Source organism: Phocoena sinus, chromosome 2, assembly GCF_008692025.1.
Source record: "Phocoena sinus isolate mPhoSin1 chromosome 2, mPhoSin1.pri, whole genome shotgun sequence".
NCBI classification, from domain to species: Eukaryota; Metazoa; Chordata; class Mammalia; order Artiodactyla; family Phocoenidae; genus Phocoena; species Phocoena sinus.
Genome location: NC_045764.1, coordinates 80,409,392 through 80,429,303, shown reverse-complemented (window position 1 = coordinate 80,429,303; position 19,912 = coordinate 80,409,392). Strand labels below are relative to the sequence as shown.

Below are 19,912 nucleotides of genomic sequence, written 5' to 3'. Positions count from 1 at the left end.
TCTCCTTAAATTATTGAACCATCTATTTTATCACTGTTCTACCCTCTTTATTTGGACTCAGTCCATAAGTTACTTAGGTCACTGGTAATTAGTACATGTTATCAAACAATATAAGTAAAAACAAATTACTTACAGTCTTCCATGTATAGGCACATAAGTTTTAGTCTCTGTTAGCACTTTCTGTGACAAAAAATTTTACCCAAGTAATTTTAGCTTCTACAGTCAGTCTTATGTAATGATTAGTCTAATGAGTAAACCAGTCATGAAATTATGTCTGTTTTTATACTCAGGAACGTATTCTACCATTGTTCTGTCCTCATGCTCATGACCAATTTCAAAGGTCACATTGTCCCTAATCTTTGCTCTGCAAATCTTTCTGATGCTTTTGTCCAGAAATAGCAAAAGGATACTTAGAGGACAGTAAGTAGATTTCTAAATACGCGTGAAAAAAAGAAGCATACTTTTTTCCCTGGAATTATCTAAATGTGATTGTTTTCCAGTATAGGAAAGAGATGGTTTACGTAGTTCTATGAGGGAAGGCCACAGGATGCAGAGAAAAATAGAACTTCATTAGTTAAGTTGCTGGTTAACATAGGAGAGGGAAAAGGAGAAAAGGTATGTGGCAAATGGAGACAGTCAAGCTTTGTTCCTGTTATAAGTGTTAACAGTTTGTAGATTGGAATTTTGGTGGTCCAAAGACACTGGTAATTGTTCCCTGAAGGAGGCTTGATTGCTTTATTTCTCTGACTCATTTTCATTTCCCCATGTAGTTATCAATAGAAAAGGCAATTCATTCCCTGTCCTAATTGTTCAAAAAGCGATATATTAGGGCAACTCACTTTAAATTCCAGTTTCTCAGAGCAGGACTTTTTAACAAAATCTTTGTCTAAAATATGAGCATCCTCCTCTTTGGAGTCCAAAGGTCGTACCTGGCTACTAAGTCTTACCTGAGTGAAAGCAGAGTAGTCATTTCTACAGATTAAAGCAGTGTTGAAACAATAAAAATTGCCTTACTTTCTGGAATCACACTAGTAATATAAAAATAATGTTTATTGTTCTTTACTTGATTGCAAAAGCTTGATATCATGGCTATAAATAGAAAAATTACTGGAAGAACATGCATCAAACCGTACCTAACTTTGAAAAATTAAATTATTTTTTATTTTAATGCTTGTTTGGGTTTATAAATTACTCTTTCAGTGAGCATGCATTTTATTATGATCAGAACATACATACATTTTAGCAAATAATATATGTTCGTTGTAGAAGATTTGAAAAGTTTAGGAACACTTAAAATAGATTAGCAGGAAGTCTCCCAAATTGCTGAATCCACTCTGTCCTTCAGTCCTAATTCCAGTAATTGAGCTCTGCTTGTTCTTCAGACCACCTTCTCCATATGTCTAGTTCCTTGTTTACCTAGGCCAGAGACCCTCTCTTGATAACCTAACCAGTTCCCATCCTTTCACATCAGCTCAGATCCTATTAGCTACACTCTATTATCTTTCTACCTTCTCTAAGTACGTGTGTGTATGTATGAAAGTGTGTGTGTATATATATTTTCTCTTCCCTTTAGTTCAACTCTTAAAGGTCAGTTACAGGCTTCCATTTCCCGTCGTACATGGCTAATTTGACTGTTTCCCCTTGTTTTCTTCTGCTTTGTTTTTATTCAGTGCCCAGTATCCTATCTTTTGCCTTATTCCACAAAAACTCCACACTATGTCCTTATAATCTTGTTTGATCCGGTCTTACCTTGCTGCTAATCTTTCCCCCAGTATGCAGTATTCCCCTGAGACATGAGTCCCTTCTTATCAGATGTATTTTTCATGCTTTCCTTAGCCGTTCATTTCCTCAGTTTCTAAAGTGACCATCATTCCATCTTAGGCTTTGTTGGAATAAGAAATGTTTTCATAAGCCATTTATTTTATTTTATTTATTTTTTAAGCATCTTTATTGGAGTATAATTGTTTTACAATAGTGTGTTAGTTTCTTCTTTATAACAAACTGAATCAGCTATACATATACATATACCTGCATATCTCCTCCCTCTTGTGTCTCCCTCCCACCCTCCCTATCCCACCCCTCTAGGTGGTCACGGAGCACGGAGCTGATATCCCTGTGCTATGTGGCTGCTTCCCACTAGCTATCTGTTTTACATTTGGTAGTATATATAAGTCCATTCCACTCTCTCACTTCGTCCCAGCTTACCCTTCCCCCTCCCCGTGTCCTCAAGTCCATTCTCTACATCTGCATCTTTATTCCTGTCCTGCCCCTACGTTCTTCAGAACCGTATTTTTTTTAGATTCCATACATATGTATTAGCATACAGTATTTGTTCTTCTCTTTCTGACTTACTTCACTCTGTATGACAGACTCAAGTTCCATACACCTCACTACAAATAACTCAATTTCGTTTCCTTTTATGGCTGAGTAATATTCCATTGTATATATGTGCCACATCTTCTTTATCCATTCATCTGTCGATGGACACTTAGGTTGCTTCCATGTCCTGGCTAATGTAAATAGACCTGCGATGAACATTGTGGTACATGAATCTTTTTGAATTATGGTTTTCTCAGGGTATATGCCCCATACTGGGATTGCTGGGTCATATGGTAGATCTATTTTTAGTTCTTTAAGGAACCTCCATACTGTTCCCCATAGTGGCTGTATCAATTTACATTCCCACCAGCAGTGCAAAAAGTTTCCCTTTTCTCCACAGCCTCTCCAGCATTTATTGTTTGTAGATGTTTTGATGATGGCCATTCTGACTGGTGTGAGGTGATACCCCATTGTGGTTTTGATTTGCATTTCTCTAGTGCTTATTGATGCTGAACATCCTTTCATGTGTTTGTTGACAATCTGTATATCTTCTTTGGAGAAATGTCTGTTTAGGTCTTCTGCCCATTTTTGGTTTGGGTTGTTTGTTTTTTGATATTGAGCTGCATGAGCTGCTTGTATATTTTGGAGATTAATCCTTTTTCAGTTGCTTCATTTGCAAATATTTTCTTCCATGCTCAGGGTTGTCTTTTCATCTTGTTTATGGTTTCCTTTGCTGTGGAAAAGCTTTCAAGTTTCATTAGGTCCCATTTGTTTATTTTTGTTTTTATTTCCATTACTCTAAGAGGTGGGTCAAAGGGATCTTGCTGTGATTTATGTCATAGAGTATTCTGCCTCTGTTTTCCTCTAAGAGTTTGAAAGTGTCTGGCCTTATATTTAGGTCTTTAATCCATTTTGAGTTGATTTTTGTGTATGGTGTTAGGGAGTGTTCTAATTTCATTCTTTTACATGTAGCTGTCCAGTTTTTCCAGCACCATTTATTGAAGAGGCTGTCTTTTCTGCATTATATATTTTTGCCTCCTTTACCAAAAATAAGGTGACCATATGTGCGTGGGTTTATCTCTGGGCTTTCTATCCTGTTCCATTGATCTATATTTCTGTTTTTGTGCCAGTACCATGCTGTCTTGATTACTGTAGCTTTGTAGTATAGTCTGAAGCCTGGGAGCCTGATTCCTCCAGCTCCGTTTTTCTTTGTCAAGATTGCTTTGGCTGTTTGGGGCCTTTTGTGTTTCCATACAAATTGTGAAATTTTTGTTCTAGTTCTGTGAAAAATGCCATTGGTAGTTTGATAAGGATTGCATTGACTCTGTAGATTGCTTTGGGTAGTATAGTCATTTTCACAATGTTATTTCTTCCAGTCTAAGAACACAGTATATCTCTTCATCTGTTTGTATCATCTTTAATTTCTTTCGTCAGTGTCTCATAGTTTTCTGCATACAGCTCTTTTGTCTCCTAAGGTAGGTTTATTCCTAGGTATTTTATTCTTTTTGTTGCAATGGTAAATGGGAGTGTTTCCTTTATTTCTCTTTAGCCATTTATTTTAGAGTACTTTTCAAGCTTTGGTAAACACGTGCCCATATCCCCAAAACTCAAGAATGAAAAAACTCATAATCACTTTTTTGAGACTGGGGATATGTACCCTGTAGTGAATTACCTAGTGTTTTTCTCCAGCTTCTACAGCTTTCACATGTTATGGTTTATTCTAATGCCCCATTCAGTTGATTTTCAATGTGCTGTCTAGTAAATTTTCCATGTTTTTTCTTTTTGAACTTAGCTTCACTTCCTCTTTTCATGAAGTGGACCATCCCTCTTTAACCAAACCAAACCAAACATTTCAATGAAACCTTCTCAGCTGTCTTTCACTTGCTTTCCTTCAGACTATTTATTCTTTTTGTTTTGTGGTACGTGGGCCTCTCACTGCTGTGGCCTCTCCCATTGCGGAGCACAGGCTCCGGACATGCAGGCTCAGTGGCCATGGCTCACGGACCCAGCCGCTCCGCGGCATGTGGGATCTTCCCAGACCGGGGCACAAACCCATGTCCCCTGCATCGGCAGGCGGGCTCTCAACCACTGCGCCACCAGGGAAGCCCTCCTTCAGCCTATTTAATTTTTTAGCAAGTGGTCCTTATATTTATTACTCCTACTATAGCCTAAGGATTTAGAGCACTGACTATATGTCACTTGAATTCAATAAAATGAAAATGGACATAGGGAATTACAGTGTGTTCATCATCAAATTTAAATTACACAGATGAATTCATGTTCAAAATCAACCCTTTGCCCAGCTCTGCTTTCTAAATTAATATGTATTTCTCACTTGTATTCAGTAGCAGATTGTTCTATTCCCACCCAGTGTTCCAATGAGTTAGAATTGTTGTTTTCCCCTACTAAGACAACAGATGATGCAATCGCAAATATACCTAAAGTCCATTCTTATTTTTTTGGCTCAACCAAAATTTTTGTATTACACTCACACACACCACATATACACATTACACGGTCCTCCAGCCCCTCAGCTCAGCTAGAACATGAAACTGTCAATGGAGAGCTGATTGTAAATCTGTTATGCCAAGAATCATTCAAGTCACTTTGATGATATTGAATATCACTCTGCTAGGCAGTAGATGGGAAGCAAAGATGCATAATACATCTGATTCTAAAAGAACTCTTAACAGTTCTTTTCAAGACAAGGCATCTTCATTAGGGAATGAAGCCAAGAGATTTATTGGCTCAGACTATCTTTATTGAAAAGTGATGGATCCACTCGTTTTGTCGATACAAACCCTAACACAGGGGTCTTCTACTTGAGAACTTCCCATATTTTCAACCTACTGTTGCTCTGTAGACTCACTTGAAATATAAAGAGCTTTGCCCAGCCCCTCATGGAGTAGCAAGTCTGCATCTTGCTGTTCAAAAGCTAGAAAATTTTTTTAGTAATGCTTAACTCCCTGGTAGGGAACCTCCTTCCACCATTAACAAACATATTCTGGGAAAATACATAATGAGGGGAATGTATTAATAAAGGGAAATATGCTGTTGCCATACTATGGATTTGAAAAATAATGACAAGTTAGCCATTTCAACGCTGTGGGAAGACATTCTGAAATGAGATTTAAGGATGTTTAATGCAAAATACAAGTGCTTCCTTTTTAGCATTGCTTATCAGCTAGACTCCTACAGGATTTATGTAAATAACCATTTATTATGCGTCAGGTAGTTGTGGGAAGTTATTTGTAATTGTAACTTCAGAGAGTGCTAGTCTTTCTACCAGGACGTCACCTGCATAGTGGGATATGACAATCAAATGGACAGACACATCCAAACAAATCTCCACTATCAACACTAGTACTTAGTCTTTTTTTTTGTTTTTTTTTTTTTGTGGTACGCGGGCCTCCCACTGTTGTGGCCTCTCCCGTTGTGGAGCACAGGCTCCGGACGCGCAGGCTCAGCAGCCATGGCTTACGGGCCCAGCCGCTCCGCGGCATGTGGGATCTTCCCGGACCAGGGCACGAACCCGTGTCCCCTGCATCGGCAGGCGGACTCTCAACCACTGCGCCACCAGGGAAAGCCCATACTTAGTATTTTCTTAGTGTTTGAAGTCTATGGACTATATTTGTTACCATCTCACTGTTTGATCTTCAACATAATACGGTAGGTAGGTAGTACAGGAAAGTGAGGATTAGAGAGTTTAAGTCTCTTCCTAGATCACAAGACTCTTGAGTAACAGACATTCATTAATTTCATACACAAAAAATGTGTTGTACCTTTACTATGCCCAAGGACAATGATAGGCACTGTTTAGGCACTAGAGAAATAGGGAAGAGCGCTCCTGCCTACTGAAACCCATTTCATATGTCACATGATGGGGCCTGTGCTCGTGAACTCAGGCCTCCTGGCTCCTCGTTCAGTGCTCACTCTACCAACAGCTTCCATGTGCTATTAAATATTACCTCCCTTTAAAATATAAAGCACCATGGGAGAGTGCCACATTTAACCTTTATCTACTACTAGGGCTTTCTTATCAATTCGTTGATGAGCTCTTTCCTAAGGAATAGGTGATGAAAGCAGTTCCCTGTGGAAAGATCTATAGAAGAAGTGTACTTTGGGACTGGGGAGGGATGTAGTGTTAGAGAGGGTATAGAATCCGGGAGATGAGGCCTAGGTAGAATATAAAAGAGGGGAGGGAGTGTTTCTAGAGGGTTAAAATCAGCATTGAGAATATTTTCCATTACTTCATCATTTTACCAACCACCAGAAGAACCAATTTAGACCAAGGATAGTAATATAAATTCCTTTTTTTTTTTTGAATTGATGTTTCCTGAACACCTATCTCAAGCCAGAGACTAGGTTAGGCTCTGAGGATTGATCCAGCAGTGAGCAGTATGTTCATCATCCTTGCCCTCGTGGAGTTCACAGGATAGAGGGACATAGTCACTATCAAGCAGCAAGAGCTCTGTGCTGCCATGAAAGAAGCTTACACAGCAGGGAGCCCAGTCCAATATGAAGACTGGGGAGTTCTTTGTGTTCGAAGAACTGACTTGGGCCCTAGGACACTGAGCAAAGAATAAGTGTGCAGAGTTATTTTGATGACTGCCCTCACTTAAATCAATAATCAAGGGGTCCCCTCAAAATAGCGTTTTCAGGAAAAAGTTGTAAAATGGTTTGTTTTATGATGAAATTCTCCAGATCTACTAATGTGGCTCGTGTTGGTTACTTGTCTCATCTTCACAGAAAATACATGTCTTCAAGAAGACTTTGCAGGCACTGATCTACCCCATGTCCTCCACCACCCCACACAACTTTGAGGTCTGGACGGCTACGACACCTACCTACTGCTACGAGTGTGAAGGGCTTCTGTGGGGCATTGCCCGGCAAGGCATGAAGTGTTCAGAGTGCGGAGTGAAGTGCCACGAAAAGTGTCAGGACCTCCTGAACGCGGACTGTTTGCAGAGTGAGTATTCGGTTAGGTGAAGAGGCAGGTGTGCAGAGCTGGTCTTACCCTATGCATTTTCAGCTCTTGCTAATTCTCAACAAATCCTACTCACCCCGGCCTATTCATTCACACAAAGATATACATACTGCCCGCCAAGTCATGTAAATGATTGTGTCTTCCTACACTGTTGACCTTGGCACTTTCAGATTCCTCAGAATAACTACCTGGAGTTCAGTGGCACTCAGACCAAGTAGACAACTTCACAGTGACTTCCAATCTTTGTTCTCACTTTTATCTCATAATAGCCCCACGTGGTCAGTGGGAACATGTAAAGTCACATTCCTCAAACAGGGGTGAAGACACACCCCTGCGATGACAGCAACTGGAATTCTTTTCCAAGCCTACTTGACACCTGCCTTCTGCAGGCAAGAGCCATGCTCTTTTGCTGTCCCTGTGCAGCCCTTAGAATTGGGAGGTCTTGTATTGAAGTCAAAGACAAGTCTAACTTACCAGATATGTGACCCTGGGCAAGTTTTTCTAACTTTTCAGGGCTTCATTTTCTTCCACCAAATAAATAGGAATAATAAAATTATACCTCAGTGGGTTATTTCGAAAATTAAATGAAATAGTTGCTGCTAAGAGTCTGGCACATAGTAGATGCTCAATGAATATTAATCGCCTCTCCATTCTTTTACATTTCTGAATAGGTACATGTCACTTGGACTTTCATGACAGGTTATCTTAAATTTTCCATTTCCAAAAGAAAATCCTTTATACTGGTACTTTAGATTAGGTCCTGAAATGCCAAAACATCATACTCTAAAATACATATTATTGGCTTTTCACTGCTGGATTTGTCTGCTGACCTTATATAACTAAAAAAGCACTGCTGAACAAATCTATTTAAACATGGATTTTCATTTTCAAATGATTTTTTTTTACATCTAAATATTGTTCCCTTTCTTCATTCTTTATAGGAATGCAGTCATTGTAAGGTACATAGGTTGCCTGAAATTGAGGGAGGACAGAGGAAAATGTCAAAATAAAGATTAAATCAGAAATGCTGGCACAGCTGGCTCTTGCAGTAACAGTCACACATACTGTTCACTTTCCTCTACCTGATCAGTATTCTCCCTACACAGTCAGGTCAGCCTAAGACTGTTAATGGTAATGAATGTGTTTTTGAAAAAAATAGTGCCCCTCCTTTGAAAAATAAAAGGCCTATTTAGGAATGAGTGCTTAGAAGAAGGTGGATTGACTCAGTATTACTCAGCCAATTTACTTGCAAAATCTCATAATACAATTAAAATTCAATCTACCTGTCTAAAAAGTGAATTGTGAACAGACATCTTAAGAAACAATCACATTAGGGCAGTGACATTTTGAGAAAACAGATAGGAAAAATATTGCCATCTAGAAACAAGTGGCTTGAGTCCCTTAAAGAAAAAAAAAATGATGCAGATAATACCTAAGAAATGAATTCATTCTTTAAGTCTTTCAGAGAAGAGAGATGCCACCCATTCATTAAACTTTAGAAACACTTTCGTAGTCTATTTCCATTTCTTGGTATTATTTGGTATTGGTTAAATACACTAGGCGAGCTTTGCGCTGAAGTTATTCATTAAAATGCCCATGTAAATTGGAAGAATCAAAAACAGTGCAGAAAAAATGAGGGTAGACATGTATGCCCCAGGAAAAGGATATTTTCCTTGATCACCCCTCCTTATTTTACCCTAAAACCCATGTTCTCACCTTGAATGGAAAGAGGTGTTGCTAATAGATGAATTCAACTTCACCGCTTGCCACAATAACTATCAATAAAATTTAAAGTTGTCCCTACAAAATCAGTGACATTTCCTTAAGAAATTTCTCTTTTCATTGCTTTAAGCAAGAAATTTGCAATGTGACACATTGTGTGAAATACTTCCATGTGTGCCAAAATTGAAAGAAAAGGAGAGAATAAAAAGAGAAATCAGAGTTGGAAAATACAGCTAATACTGCAACTTGTAAGCACAAGGAAGTTCTTTGATTTCCTTCTCCAAATGGTCATTCAATTTCTGTTTGAGCATCTACAGAGAAAATTTAACACCTTGGCAGGCAGCTTAATTTATATTAGAAAATTCTAGCTTATAAAATAAAATTTGAACCAACTCTTGCCTTATAGCAAATTCTTTTCGTTAAGCCAAATCTTACCTTTGGAGAAAATATTTAATAAATTGACTTCTATCATATATGATAATTTTTCAAATACTTGAAGATAATAGTCTTCTTTAGGTTTCTAGAACCCTCATTATTTTGCTAATTCTTCTCTGAAGAAATTGCAGTCTCTCAACATGCATACACACATACACTCGGAATAAAACAAAAGGAAAAATAAGTCTACATTTGGGTCTAATGACCTGTACAAAATAAAGGGTATTTAAAGTTACTTCAAATTAATTTGAGTTTGGTATTTCAGTCCAATCAAGTCTTGGGTCTGTGACTTACACACTTGCAGTCAAGGGAAATTAGACCAGGTGATAATATCCCACTCACTGTTCTAGTACCTCCATGCAGGTGCAGAGATGCATGGAAATAGGTTCTGCAAACAGCGTCATCTCAGCTCCTGTCTAGTGGATTCTACCTGGTGGTTTCTACACTTGACTGCCTTCCTGGCCTGAGGGTAACAGCTATGTGAAGTGGAGGTTAGGAGCAAAGGATAGCAAAGGAAAACATAGCAATGCTTGAGAGAAGAGCACTGATCTGTCATACCCCTCCCTGTTTCAGGCCAGTAGTGGTGGGTAGCGTTCACCTATTTTTCTTGAATTAACTCATTTTTGTCCTGTTATTTAAAATACATTTACTCTTTTTTGGAAATGGCATTTGGTTATGGAAGAATTGAAGCACAGCTAATGGAGGAGCAGTTTCTGACCCTGAATGATATTCATGTAACCCATAAGGACCTTGCCAAAACAGTTACGGTGGCAGTTTTAAACTAGGAAAAAGTGAAAAAAAGTGTACGCTGGCTGGGTTGAGGTTGTATGCAGAGTGAGACATACGTAAAAAGAGAGATCACATATAAAATATTTTCCTTGATTATCTTTTTACAGTAGAAAAGAGATAACTTCAAAATCAGAAAAATGTGCAAATAACCATGGAGCCTAACCCAACTGACTAGCACTTTCTTACACATCTCCAAAGAAGAAATCCCAGAGTCCCACTGAAAAAATATTCTGCCTAGTTTTAAGTCCTAACTGGAAATTTCAAGTATCTGCATAAAGAGAGAAAGTATTTCATCAAGAGTTCAGGAAAGCAGCATCTTGTGAGATGTGCTATTTTGTTCTGTGTTTCCCACTGACGTTATGTTAAGCTTACATGCACTAATTATTAGCCATTGTGAATTCGTAACATTCACAAAATCTGGCTAGTGCACTCATGTCTGCAAAGTAGATGCTGGTGTTTTTCGTATTTGTGCTACCACATTTGCAACCACACTGTCTTTTAAGATGGTCTGTTATTTGTATATGTTGAACAGCTATGGATGGGAGCGTTATTCTGGGCTTTCAGATCTAGAAAGAAAGTAATCAGTGTTGTCCCTGGACTCAGACATGTTTTCTAAAACTTAACTCAGGTGAATAGATGTAAACACATATGTTGGAAACTTTTGACGTTCTACTCTGTCAACAGCAATTATACAAAGTATGTTTATGTTACGAATATACTTAGGAAGCTTACAAATAGGATTTTGCGTGTCTACTGCTATAGGGTGGAGACCAGTCTTTGTTTCCCCATAATTTAGCACACATTTAAGCACAGCTAGCTGCATAATAAGTGTTGGGGAAGCAACAAATGAGGGCATGCGAACACAATTAGAAATAGCATGAAATGGTTTAAAGATCATCCTTCCGTAGAACCGTAGATCATTAAGGGAGCCTTTGAGATCAGTAGATTGGAGAACCCGATCTACTGCTTTTACTTAGTTCAGACAGTTCAGTATCTTGTCGAAAAGAATCAAATGGTAACATAGGTAGCGTTACAACTAAGGTCTCTGAACTCCCAGCCTAGTGATCTCTCCTAATTTATAAAGAAATATGCAAAGTGGACCCTAGGGGGAAAAATGGAAAGTTGTTAAATTTTATCTCCAGTGCTTTCCCCGCTCCGTGTCTTTTAGACATTCTGTGCTGTCCAGACCTTGGCTTCCCAGCGCTCCCGATCATGACTCCTCAAGGCCTCCCTCTATGACCAACCCACCAAGCTCGGGGTATACGCTCTGTCCACCGTCTCCAATCACAATTCACTCACTACACTGACTTTTCAGCACTAAAGAGGAAACGATTTGATAAGTTAATTTGGATAAAAGTGGAATCAGTAGTTAAGTTAGCTTAGTACAATGGTCAGTTCCTTAACGCAAAGGAATAACCTTATAATGGAGCATTTTCAGGTTTTGGGATAGGGGACTCGGGGCACAAAAAGGGTGAGTATGCCTTACATAATGTCACAGACATATTCTATGTAACCTAAGCGAAGGCTACTTATCTATCTATATACATTTTTTTCATACTCCTGAACTACTTGAGAAAGATCTGGCTTCTAATCCTGTCACTAGTAGAGTTTTTTAAAACCTCTCTGAGCACCATTTTCCATATATGTGAAATTAATAATACCTGTCAATGCCCTTCAGCTAAAGACCACCAGGAACACACCTATGGTTTTAAAAGTTCAGTTTATTCCCCATCACTTCATGGAGAATGCACAGCAGGGTGAACTACAGGGCATCTCAGTAAGAGGGCAGTAAAAAAGCAGAGGATTTCTCTTGATCGGGTTTGCCTTGAAGTGAGGACAATTCTGTGATTGTGTACATTAAAAAAAAAAATCTACGAGGAAAGCAGAGTGAGGCTAATAGCTGTACTTAATAAAGAAGCAGTAGTCACTCATATTAGGAGAGGGATGTTTGGTATTTTGTGGTTACACGGTGACCTGGTTTTCATCTGTGCTTAGAAAAAATTATAGAGTGGCCTTGTTTGTCTTGCTTTAAGAGGGACCATGTGTGAGGATGGTGTCCTATGAGAGTCCTTATACGCAGCTGGAAAGCGTTACTGCCTAGTGGTGAGCGCCAGGCCAGCTTCCAGCCACAGTGTGAACCAGATGTGTCAGCTGAATTCACAGGTGTCAGAGGCTATTTTAAAAAAAGAGAAAAAGAAAGAAATCCTAAGTTTAATTGTTCCTTTGTTATCTTTTCTTTTTTTGAAAAAGATATGAAGAAATCTATGTAACTAACAGTCGTGAGACCAAAAAGATCTTTCCTCTTCCAATCTCTCCCTTGCTTCCTTCCTTTTTCTTTACATAGTAAAAATGTTTTTGAAGTTGCCCCCCCCACCTTTTTTACAATTAATTTGTTCCCTTAGAGCTTATAGATAGTTCTGGACTCTGAAATGACTGGAAAATCTTGGAGAAGTGAGTATCTAGGTAACACTCATGAGATGGAGTTTTGACAAAGAATTGTGAGAGTGTATTCCTGATTTTGTGGGGGGCGTTTGGCAGGCACGTTTCTAAACTTTTTCTAAAAGTTTGCATTTACTAAAAATAGGATGATCGAATCTGGTGGGGTTGATATAGTGGAAGCAGAGGAGAGGAAAGGTTGTTTTTCTTTGGGGCTGTAGGCTTACTGACAGTGAAGTCACTTTATAGAAGGTGGCAATTCCTCCAAAGGAGGCTCCCTGCCCACATTCCCCACCTACAGGGGTGGGAGATGATGCTCTGCTAGATCTGTGCTCCTCCGGTTACCCGCCTGTTAATCATCAGTCCTTTGTTGTTTGTGAGAAATCGTGTGGAGTGTGCTGCTTTGATCTTACAAGAAAAAGGAGGCGGCTGTCTTGAAGACGGGGGAGTCTGGGGCTGTTCCTTGAAATATTGAAGGTATGTTAAAAGAGGAGGGTTAAGATTATCTTGGTTGTAAAGCAGCTAAAGGGAAAGGGTAGCAAGCACGAACTACATGCCCACCTACATGATTTCATGGGAAAGAAAAGCAGAAGTGTCAAAAGCAGGTCCACCTACATGGTTTTACTGGTAAAAAAAAAAAAAAAAAAAAAAAAGAAAAGCAATAAAGTTTCTCATACTAGACACTCTTAGCGAGACACGTGCCTTAATATCAGACCCTGAGTGTGCTTTCCAGGTTTATTAACCACCTGCTACCTCTGGGTTCACCAGCCTCAAACACAGGTAAGGGTTAATGGATGTTAATAATAAATTATTATTATTGTTATTATTATCTTCTGCAGTCTCTTTGAACTCTGTTGTCTTTTATCTTCAAGCACTTCATTGACTCCCATCTAGTAAATAGCTATAAAGCATTTAGCCTTTGGCAGACACTGAGCATGGCACTGTCCAGGGAAAAGTTTTCAAGGAGTTGCTTCACAGGGCAAGTAATTATGAAGCTCAGAACCCTAAAATTCTTCATTAATGTGAAATTCTTTAACAACTGCTTATAACTTAACCTCTTAGACATTCTGAAATCCCTACACTTACTCAGTTATTATTATTGAAACTATATGCATTATCTCATTTAATCCTTACAATGACCCTGTAAAGGAAGACACTACTATTATTTCCTTGTGTTTCTCAGATGAAGAAACTAAGGCTTACAGAGGAATTAACTAGCGCAAGTTCAAATGGTTAGTATGTGGCAAATCAGGATTCACACACAAGGCTGTGGTGTTCTATATCCAGAGCACCATGAGCACTGTGCTCTCTTGCCTTATTAAAAAGTGATTGTCTTGGGCTTCCCTGGTGGCACAGTGGTTGAGAGTCCGCCTGCCGGTGCAGTGGACACGGGTTCGTGCCCCGGTCCGGGAAGATCCCACATGCCGTGGAGCAGCTGGTTCCGTGAGCCATGGCCGCTGAGCCTGCGTGTCCGGAGCCTGTGCTCCGCAACGGGAGAGGCCACAACAGTGAGAGGCCCGCGTATCGCAAAAAAAAAAAAAAAGTGCTTGTCTTGATTGATTTTTTTGCATTTATAATTGGATTTATGCCCTTGCTTTACGTTATTAAATTCATGAAGTATATATGCCAAGCAAATTCTGCTTTATAATGGTGGTCACCCATTTGTTTTCTGAAAATCCCAAATCTGTAGCCAAGGGCCGGGTGTATTTTGTCTCTTCCTAAAATATAGTCCACAGCACGTTTATCATTTTAGATAGAATTCATTCTTGTTTTTTCCAGGATTTTGGCCTTGTGGTCACAGTGTGCAAGACGTTTATAGCACATTAAAGTAAACCCAGAGCCAATTAAATACTCAAATATATTGGTTTTTTTTAGGTTCCCCCAATAAACATTTTATCTTCTCTATTTACTGAGTGTATCCTATTTTCCAAGCGATGTGTTAGATACTTGGAATACACCTTTACTTGTCGTTGGCCTTGAAGAGTAGTGTGTGTGTGTGTGTGTGTGTGTGTGTGTGTGTATATTCAGGTAGTTGTGTCAGTGTTGGTTGATAAATACTGAAGAATTCTGTGAGGCAGTTCCTTGAAATCAGCCATGCTAAGAGTATTTACACCCCAGAAATCTGCTAATGCTATAAATGAAGTTTGGCTTTTGTTGTTCAGCTTTTTTCCATGGGGGAGGGGAGAAAACGTGACCACTGAACTTAGAAAGCCTGCATTTCTGTTAAGGAAGAGATAAGATCATATGCTGAGAATGGAGAGTAATGGCAGCGGTAGGTGAATTGAAAAGAGTAGAAATGTTTTAGAACAGCTGTTCAGAAAAATAGGAAAGAGAAGAGACTGAGACCACGGTGGAATCATACATTTGTTACATGCATATAGATAATTATTTGGAAGGAAAACTGAAATTGTACGTTGCCATGTAAAAGTGGTGAAACTGTGACTTTTATATGCAATTTAGATGCTTTGGGTAATGAATAAAACTTAAATGAAGGTTTCTAGTTAATTGCCTGTTCCATTAAATTAGGTGGAAGGGAGCCATGTGGGATAAGTCTGCCTCTGTCTAAGGTTGAAATTTCTTGCAGTTTTGTTGTGCATAATTGTATTAATCTGTCAATTAAGTGTTTTTATTTATTTATTTTAAAATTTATTTCTTTATTTTTGGTTGCTTCGGGTCTTTGTCAGTGCGCACAGGCTTTCTCTAGTTGCAGCAAGTGGGGGCTACTCTTCGTTGTGGTGCGTGGGCTCCTCATTGCAGTGGCTTCTCTGGTTGCAGAGCACGGGCTCTAGGCATGCGGGCGTCAGTAGTTGTGGTGCACGGGCTTAGTTGCTCTGCAGCATGTGGGATCTTCCCGACCAGGGCTCGAACCCGTGACCCCTGCATTGGCAGGCGGATTCTTAACCACTGCACCACCAGGGAAGTCCCTAAGTGTTTTTAAAAGTAACAAACATGCATTCCATTTGGATAATGTATTACTCTTTTCTTTTCTTTTATTATGATCCAGAGCCTGATTTTTTTTTTAAACATCTTTAGTGGAGTATAATTGCTTTACAATGGTGTGTTAGTTTCTGCTGTGTAACAAAGTGAATCACTTATATGTACACATATATCCCCATATCCCCTCCCTCTTGAGCCTCCCTCCCACCCTCCCTATCCCATCCCTCTAGGGGGTCACAAAGCACCTAGCTGATCTCCCTGTGCTATGCAGCTGCTTCCCACTAGCTATTTTACATTTGGTAGTGTATATATGTTAATGCTACTCTCTCACTTCCTCCCAGCTTACCCTCTCCTACCCCCATGTCCTCAAGTCCATTCTCTTTGTCTGCATTCTAGCAGCTTCATTGAAATACAGTAATATGTCACCAGAGATCAACAATAAAGGAGATCAATAGAACTCAGAGAACAATATCAAAGAACAATAAAGGAGTATGTATTACTCTTCCAAGTGCTTTCACTGTGTAATATCTCTTGATCTCCTTTATTGTTGATCTCTGGTTGATGTACTACCATTAGAGAAATAAGATGAGATATATAGGTTCAATAAATAACAGGGCAATGAAAAGTCATTGTAGATGAGTTATAAAAATTATAAATTTGTCTTGTATCCCTGAACTAAATAGATCTACTTTGAATCACTTTCTTCAGATCAAAACTATAAAAGTAGAACTTAAAAAAAGCTATATATCTTTTCTAGAAATAACAGTTAAAAGGCTCAAACATAAGTCTCTCTCTATTAACTTGCTCTCCTAGATTGGCGATTTCACAATTTATGGGTCTGTATGTTGTCTGTACATATTGAGTAGATATTCTACTCCAACATCAAAAGCATTGGTGAATGATTTCAAAGCTAATTGTCAAGCTTTCCTAGTTAATTCCTTGAAAGAATTCAAGCGGCAGTTTTTAAGTACAGAGATTTGGTTTCTTAGGAAGAAAAATCTCTTGACATTCCAGCCTTGAATTTGGTAGTTATTACTAGAATGAACATTTATTATGTGGCTGGCAGTCAGCTGGCTCTTCCTGAATTTAGAAAAGTAATCCAAAATACATTTAACTGTTGGGAACTTTAACACACTTTTCTAGAGCTTTGAGGGCTTAATAGCCACAACCGTAATAGTTGTTTAGAAATCTGGGGGAAGTCAACATTTTTATGACACTTTGAGCATTCTTAGAATGACCTTTACAGACCAAACTTTTGAGGCACTTTGAATCTTCTAGGTGACTTTTTCAGGGCACTGCTGTTCTTTCTTTTTAATGACTATTCCAATACTTGAAGTAAAATAGCCTTTTGGGGAGTTGTAACTATATCGTGTAGCCTAAGCTAATTTTACCATGTAAGAATTAATGGTCTGTGGAGCTAAACCATTACTGACAAATTACAAAAATGCTTAATTGCTTAAAGGTGCACAATTCACAAATGTGTAGCCGTTTGAGGGCATGCTTTAACAGATGACTAGGACACTTAGAATGTCCTTTCAAATTATATCTTAAATGGAATACATTAATTTTTACTATTTTTTTAAATGTGGTATAAATTCTCAAAGGTTTAAAAAAAAAGGTAAAGACAGGGAAACTGCTCTTTCTGCCAATAGATTTTTCATCTCTTTTAGTGTACTCTAATTATACCTTGATTACTGTGAATGTATTTTTTCTACTTTGGAAAATAAATGTTTTATTTTCAAATAAATGAAGATGTTCACTAAAATACTGCTGTTAAATTTTAGATGAATTTATTACGAGGAGAGTTCAGAGTTGACTTTTTGTATTTTGTCTTAGCTTCTGTACTTAAATTGGGCATAACACTCACAGAAGTAGACTCAAAGAACATTACTGAGGCTATCCTTTGTGATAGGAATTGTACAGATAAATTATCACATTCAGTCTCTAAACTCTATTAGTATGCTTATTTCAGAAATACAATATTTCAAAAAATATAATACAAGTTGGGCAGTATTTACAGTAATGGAGATAAAAATTGGAATGATTATCACCTATAGACACAATTTTTTTCTTCTTTTCATTATATGTCAGTTGCTTCTGTACCAAAAAGTGTTTGGTTTCAGCAGCGACAGTTCCTTATAGACCCTGATACATGGGCTTTTGCTTTCTTGCTTCAAACTCAGTAAGGAAACATGAGAACTGGAATCAGGGTCCACTATTTGCTTGTGGAATACTGAGCAACCCAGAGGCCACATAAGACTATCCGGTTGGTAGTTGGAGAAGGTGAGTGGACCCAAGAATTGGCTTTTGGAAATCCTTCATTGCCAGGATTTGTGTTAGAAACAAAAGTGCCCGGAAAGTTGAGACCGATCATGAAAAAACAATGTCTTAGAAAACAAAACAGAGTTTTGGGTGGAAAGTGAAAATTCAGCCTGTTTAAAACTATGGCCATATCACAGAATGAGAGTTCAAGTCTGTGGTCCATGAGGTAGAGGTAGTTCAGCCCAGTGGTTTCCACATCCTTTTTAAATAGCCGAATTACTTTCATTCCAAGTAAAATTTTACCCTATATTTCAATATAACAAATAGTGGTGGTATTTATTTTGCAGAGAAAAATTTAAGCTTTTCATTATGATAAATTTCATCAATTAAAAATAAGTAGGTACTTTAGATGAACACAAGTATTTGAAATACTGATTTTCAAGTGACATTTGCCGTATGCATCCAGTCTGTTTCTCAATTTTGTGTTGGTTACTCAGTGAGTAAATATTTGTGGTATATAACAGATTCAATTATGTGCGCTCCTTTTGGTTTTGAAATTTGTGTTTAAAAATTCAAACCAAATATTTGCACAACTGTGATTCAGTTCAGTAATACAACTGAAAAAACTGGGATCGTGGAGGTCCATTTCCTTGCCAGTAACACAAGGACTAGTCTCAGCATAGAGCTTGTTCCCCTTATATTTTTTGAAAAAGCCACCCTGACTTCTCACAATGAAAGCATTCATTCATTCTCATGGTCTTCCTTTTTTCTTTCTCCCTCTCTTGGTCCCTCAAAAAGTAACTTCATGTATATTTACATCACGGTTGATTTTTCTATTATAGGAGCGGCAGAAAAGAGTTCTAAGCATGGTGCGGAAGACAAGACTCAGACCATTATTACAGCCATGAAAGAAAGAATGAAGATCAGGGAGACAAACAGGCCAGAGGTGTTTGAAGTAATTCAGGAAATGTTTCAGATTTCTAAAGAAGATTTTGTGCAGTACACAAAGGCGGCCAAACAGAGTGTACTGGACGGGACATCTAAGTGGTCAGCAAAAATAACCATTACAGGTAAAAATAAGTCTTTTTTAAAATTTTCATTCCATATTGAGATTTTTATATGTCTTAGAAATCACTGCTACTAATAGTTATAGGTAAGATAAGTAGAATTTTTCAATCTTGTCAATATTGAAGTTTAATTGGCTTCAAATTTCTGAAATGTGTACTAGATAATTGAAATCGTTTCAGTCTATGTCTTGTTCTAATCAAAAGCTCTTCAAGAGGAAGAAAGTTCTATTTTGTAATATACTCATCAATACCCTGCAGTTTACAAGAGACTAGCTTTGTTGCTGCCTGCCACTGATAAATGACAAGAGTAGCCAGTAATCTCTTCGGTCAGTTTTTCTTAATGAGAAAACAAATATTGTTTTATATACTCCTGGATCGGTATCCCTCATTCATTTGATCCTTGATTTGGCAATCTGAGTTTAGTGATGTCTAATAACTTGAACTTCTGAAGTTGCTTGTAAGTAACAGCAACTGCATATGTTACATGTTGATATTTACCACGCCTTTTAACTTACTCATATTGTATTCAAAAGGTAAAATAAAGAAGCTTCTGTTACTGAGTTGAGTTGATCAATACTGACAGTAAATTCATAAATAAATAAATACATTTTAAATCACAGACCTTTGAATTACGTTGGGTAATTTGCTTATTGTATGTGCATTCTCATTTATCTATACATGGTACAGTGATATATATGAGTATATAGCTAATATGCATATGTATGTATACCACTACTGTCATTACAGGCAAAAGCAAATATTCATGAAAGGAAGGTTTTAATGTTCCGTGATTCATTCTTTTCTTAAACATTTTGTTAAGTCCTGTTGCTCATGAAAATGAAAGCAGTGGGGTTGCATTGCAAACCAAGGGGACAACGAAATAGAAAATGTTTCCTTCATTATCATTTTTTCTGTTTCTGAGGAAATCTTTATGTTAAAAGTTTGAATTTGGTTTATT

At 38.1% G+C, this 19,912-nt stretch overlaps 1 protein-coding gene across 2 annotated transcripts in view; it reads left to right on the top strand.

Moving 5' to 3' along the window:
* UNC13C (unc-13 homolog C) overlaps positions 1–19,912 on the top strand; it is a 586,631-nt gene that overhangs the window by 218,119 nt on the left and 348,600 nt on the right. For both annotated transcript variants that reach the window (XM_032622977.1, XM_032622978.1), the window contains 2 exons: positions 7,069–7,288; positions 18,730–18,957. In XM_032622977.1, the coding sequence (XP_032478868.1) occupies positions 7,069–7,288; positions 18,730–18,957 (448 nt within the window). The remainder of the gene's footprint in view (positions 1–7,068; positions 7,289–18,729; positions 18,958–19,912) is intronic.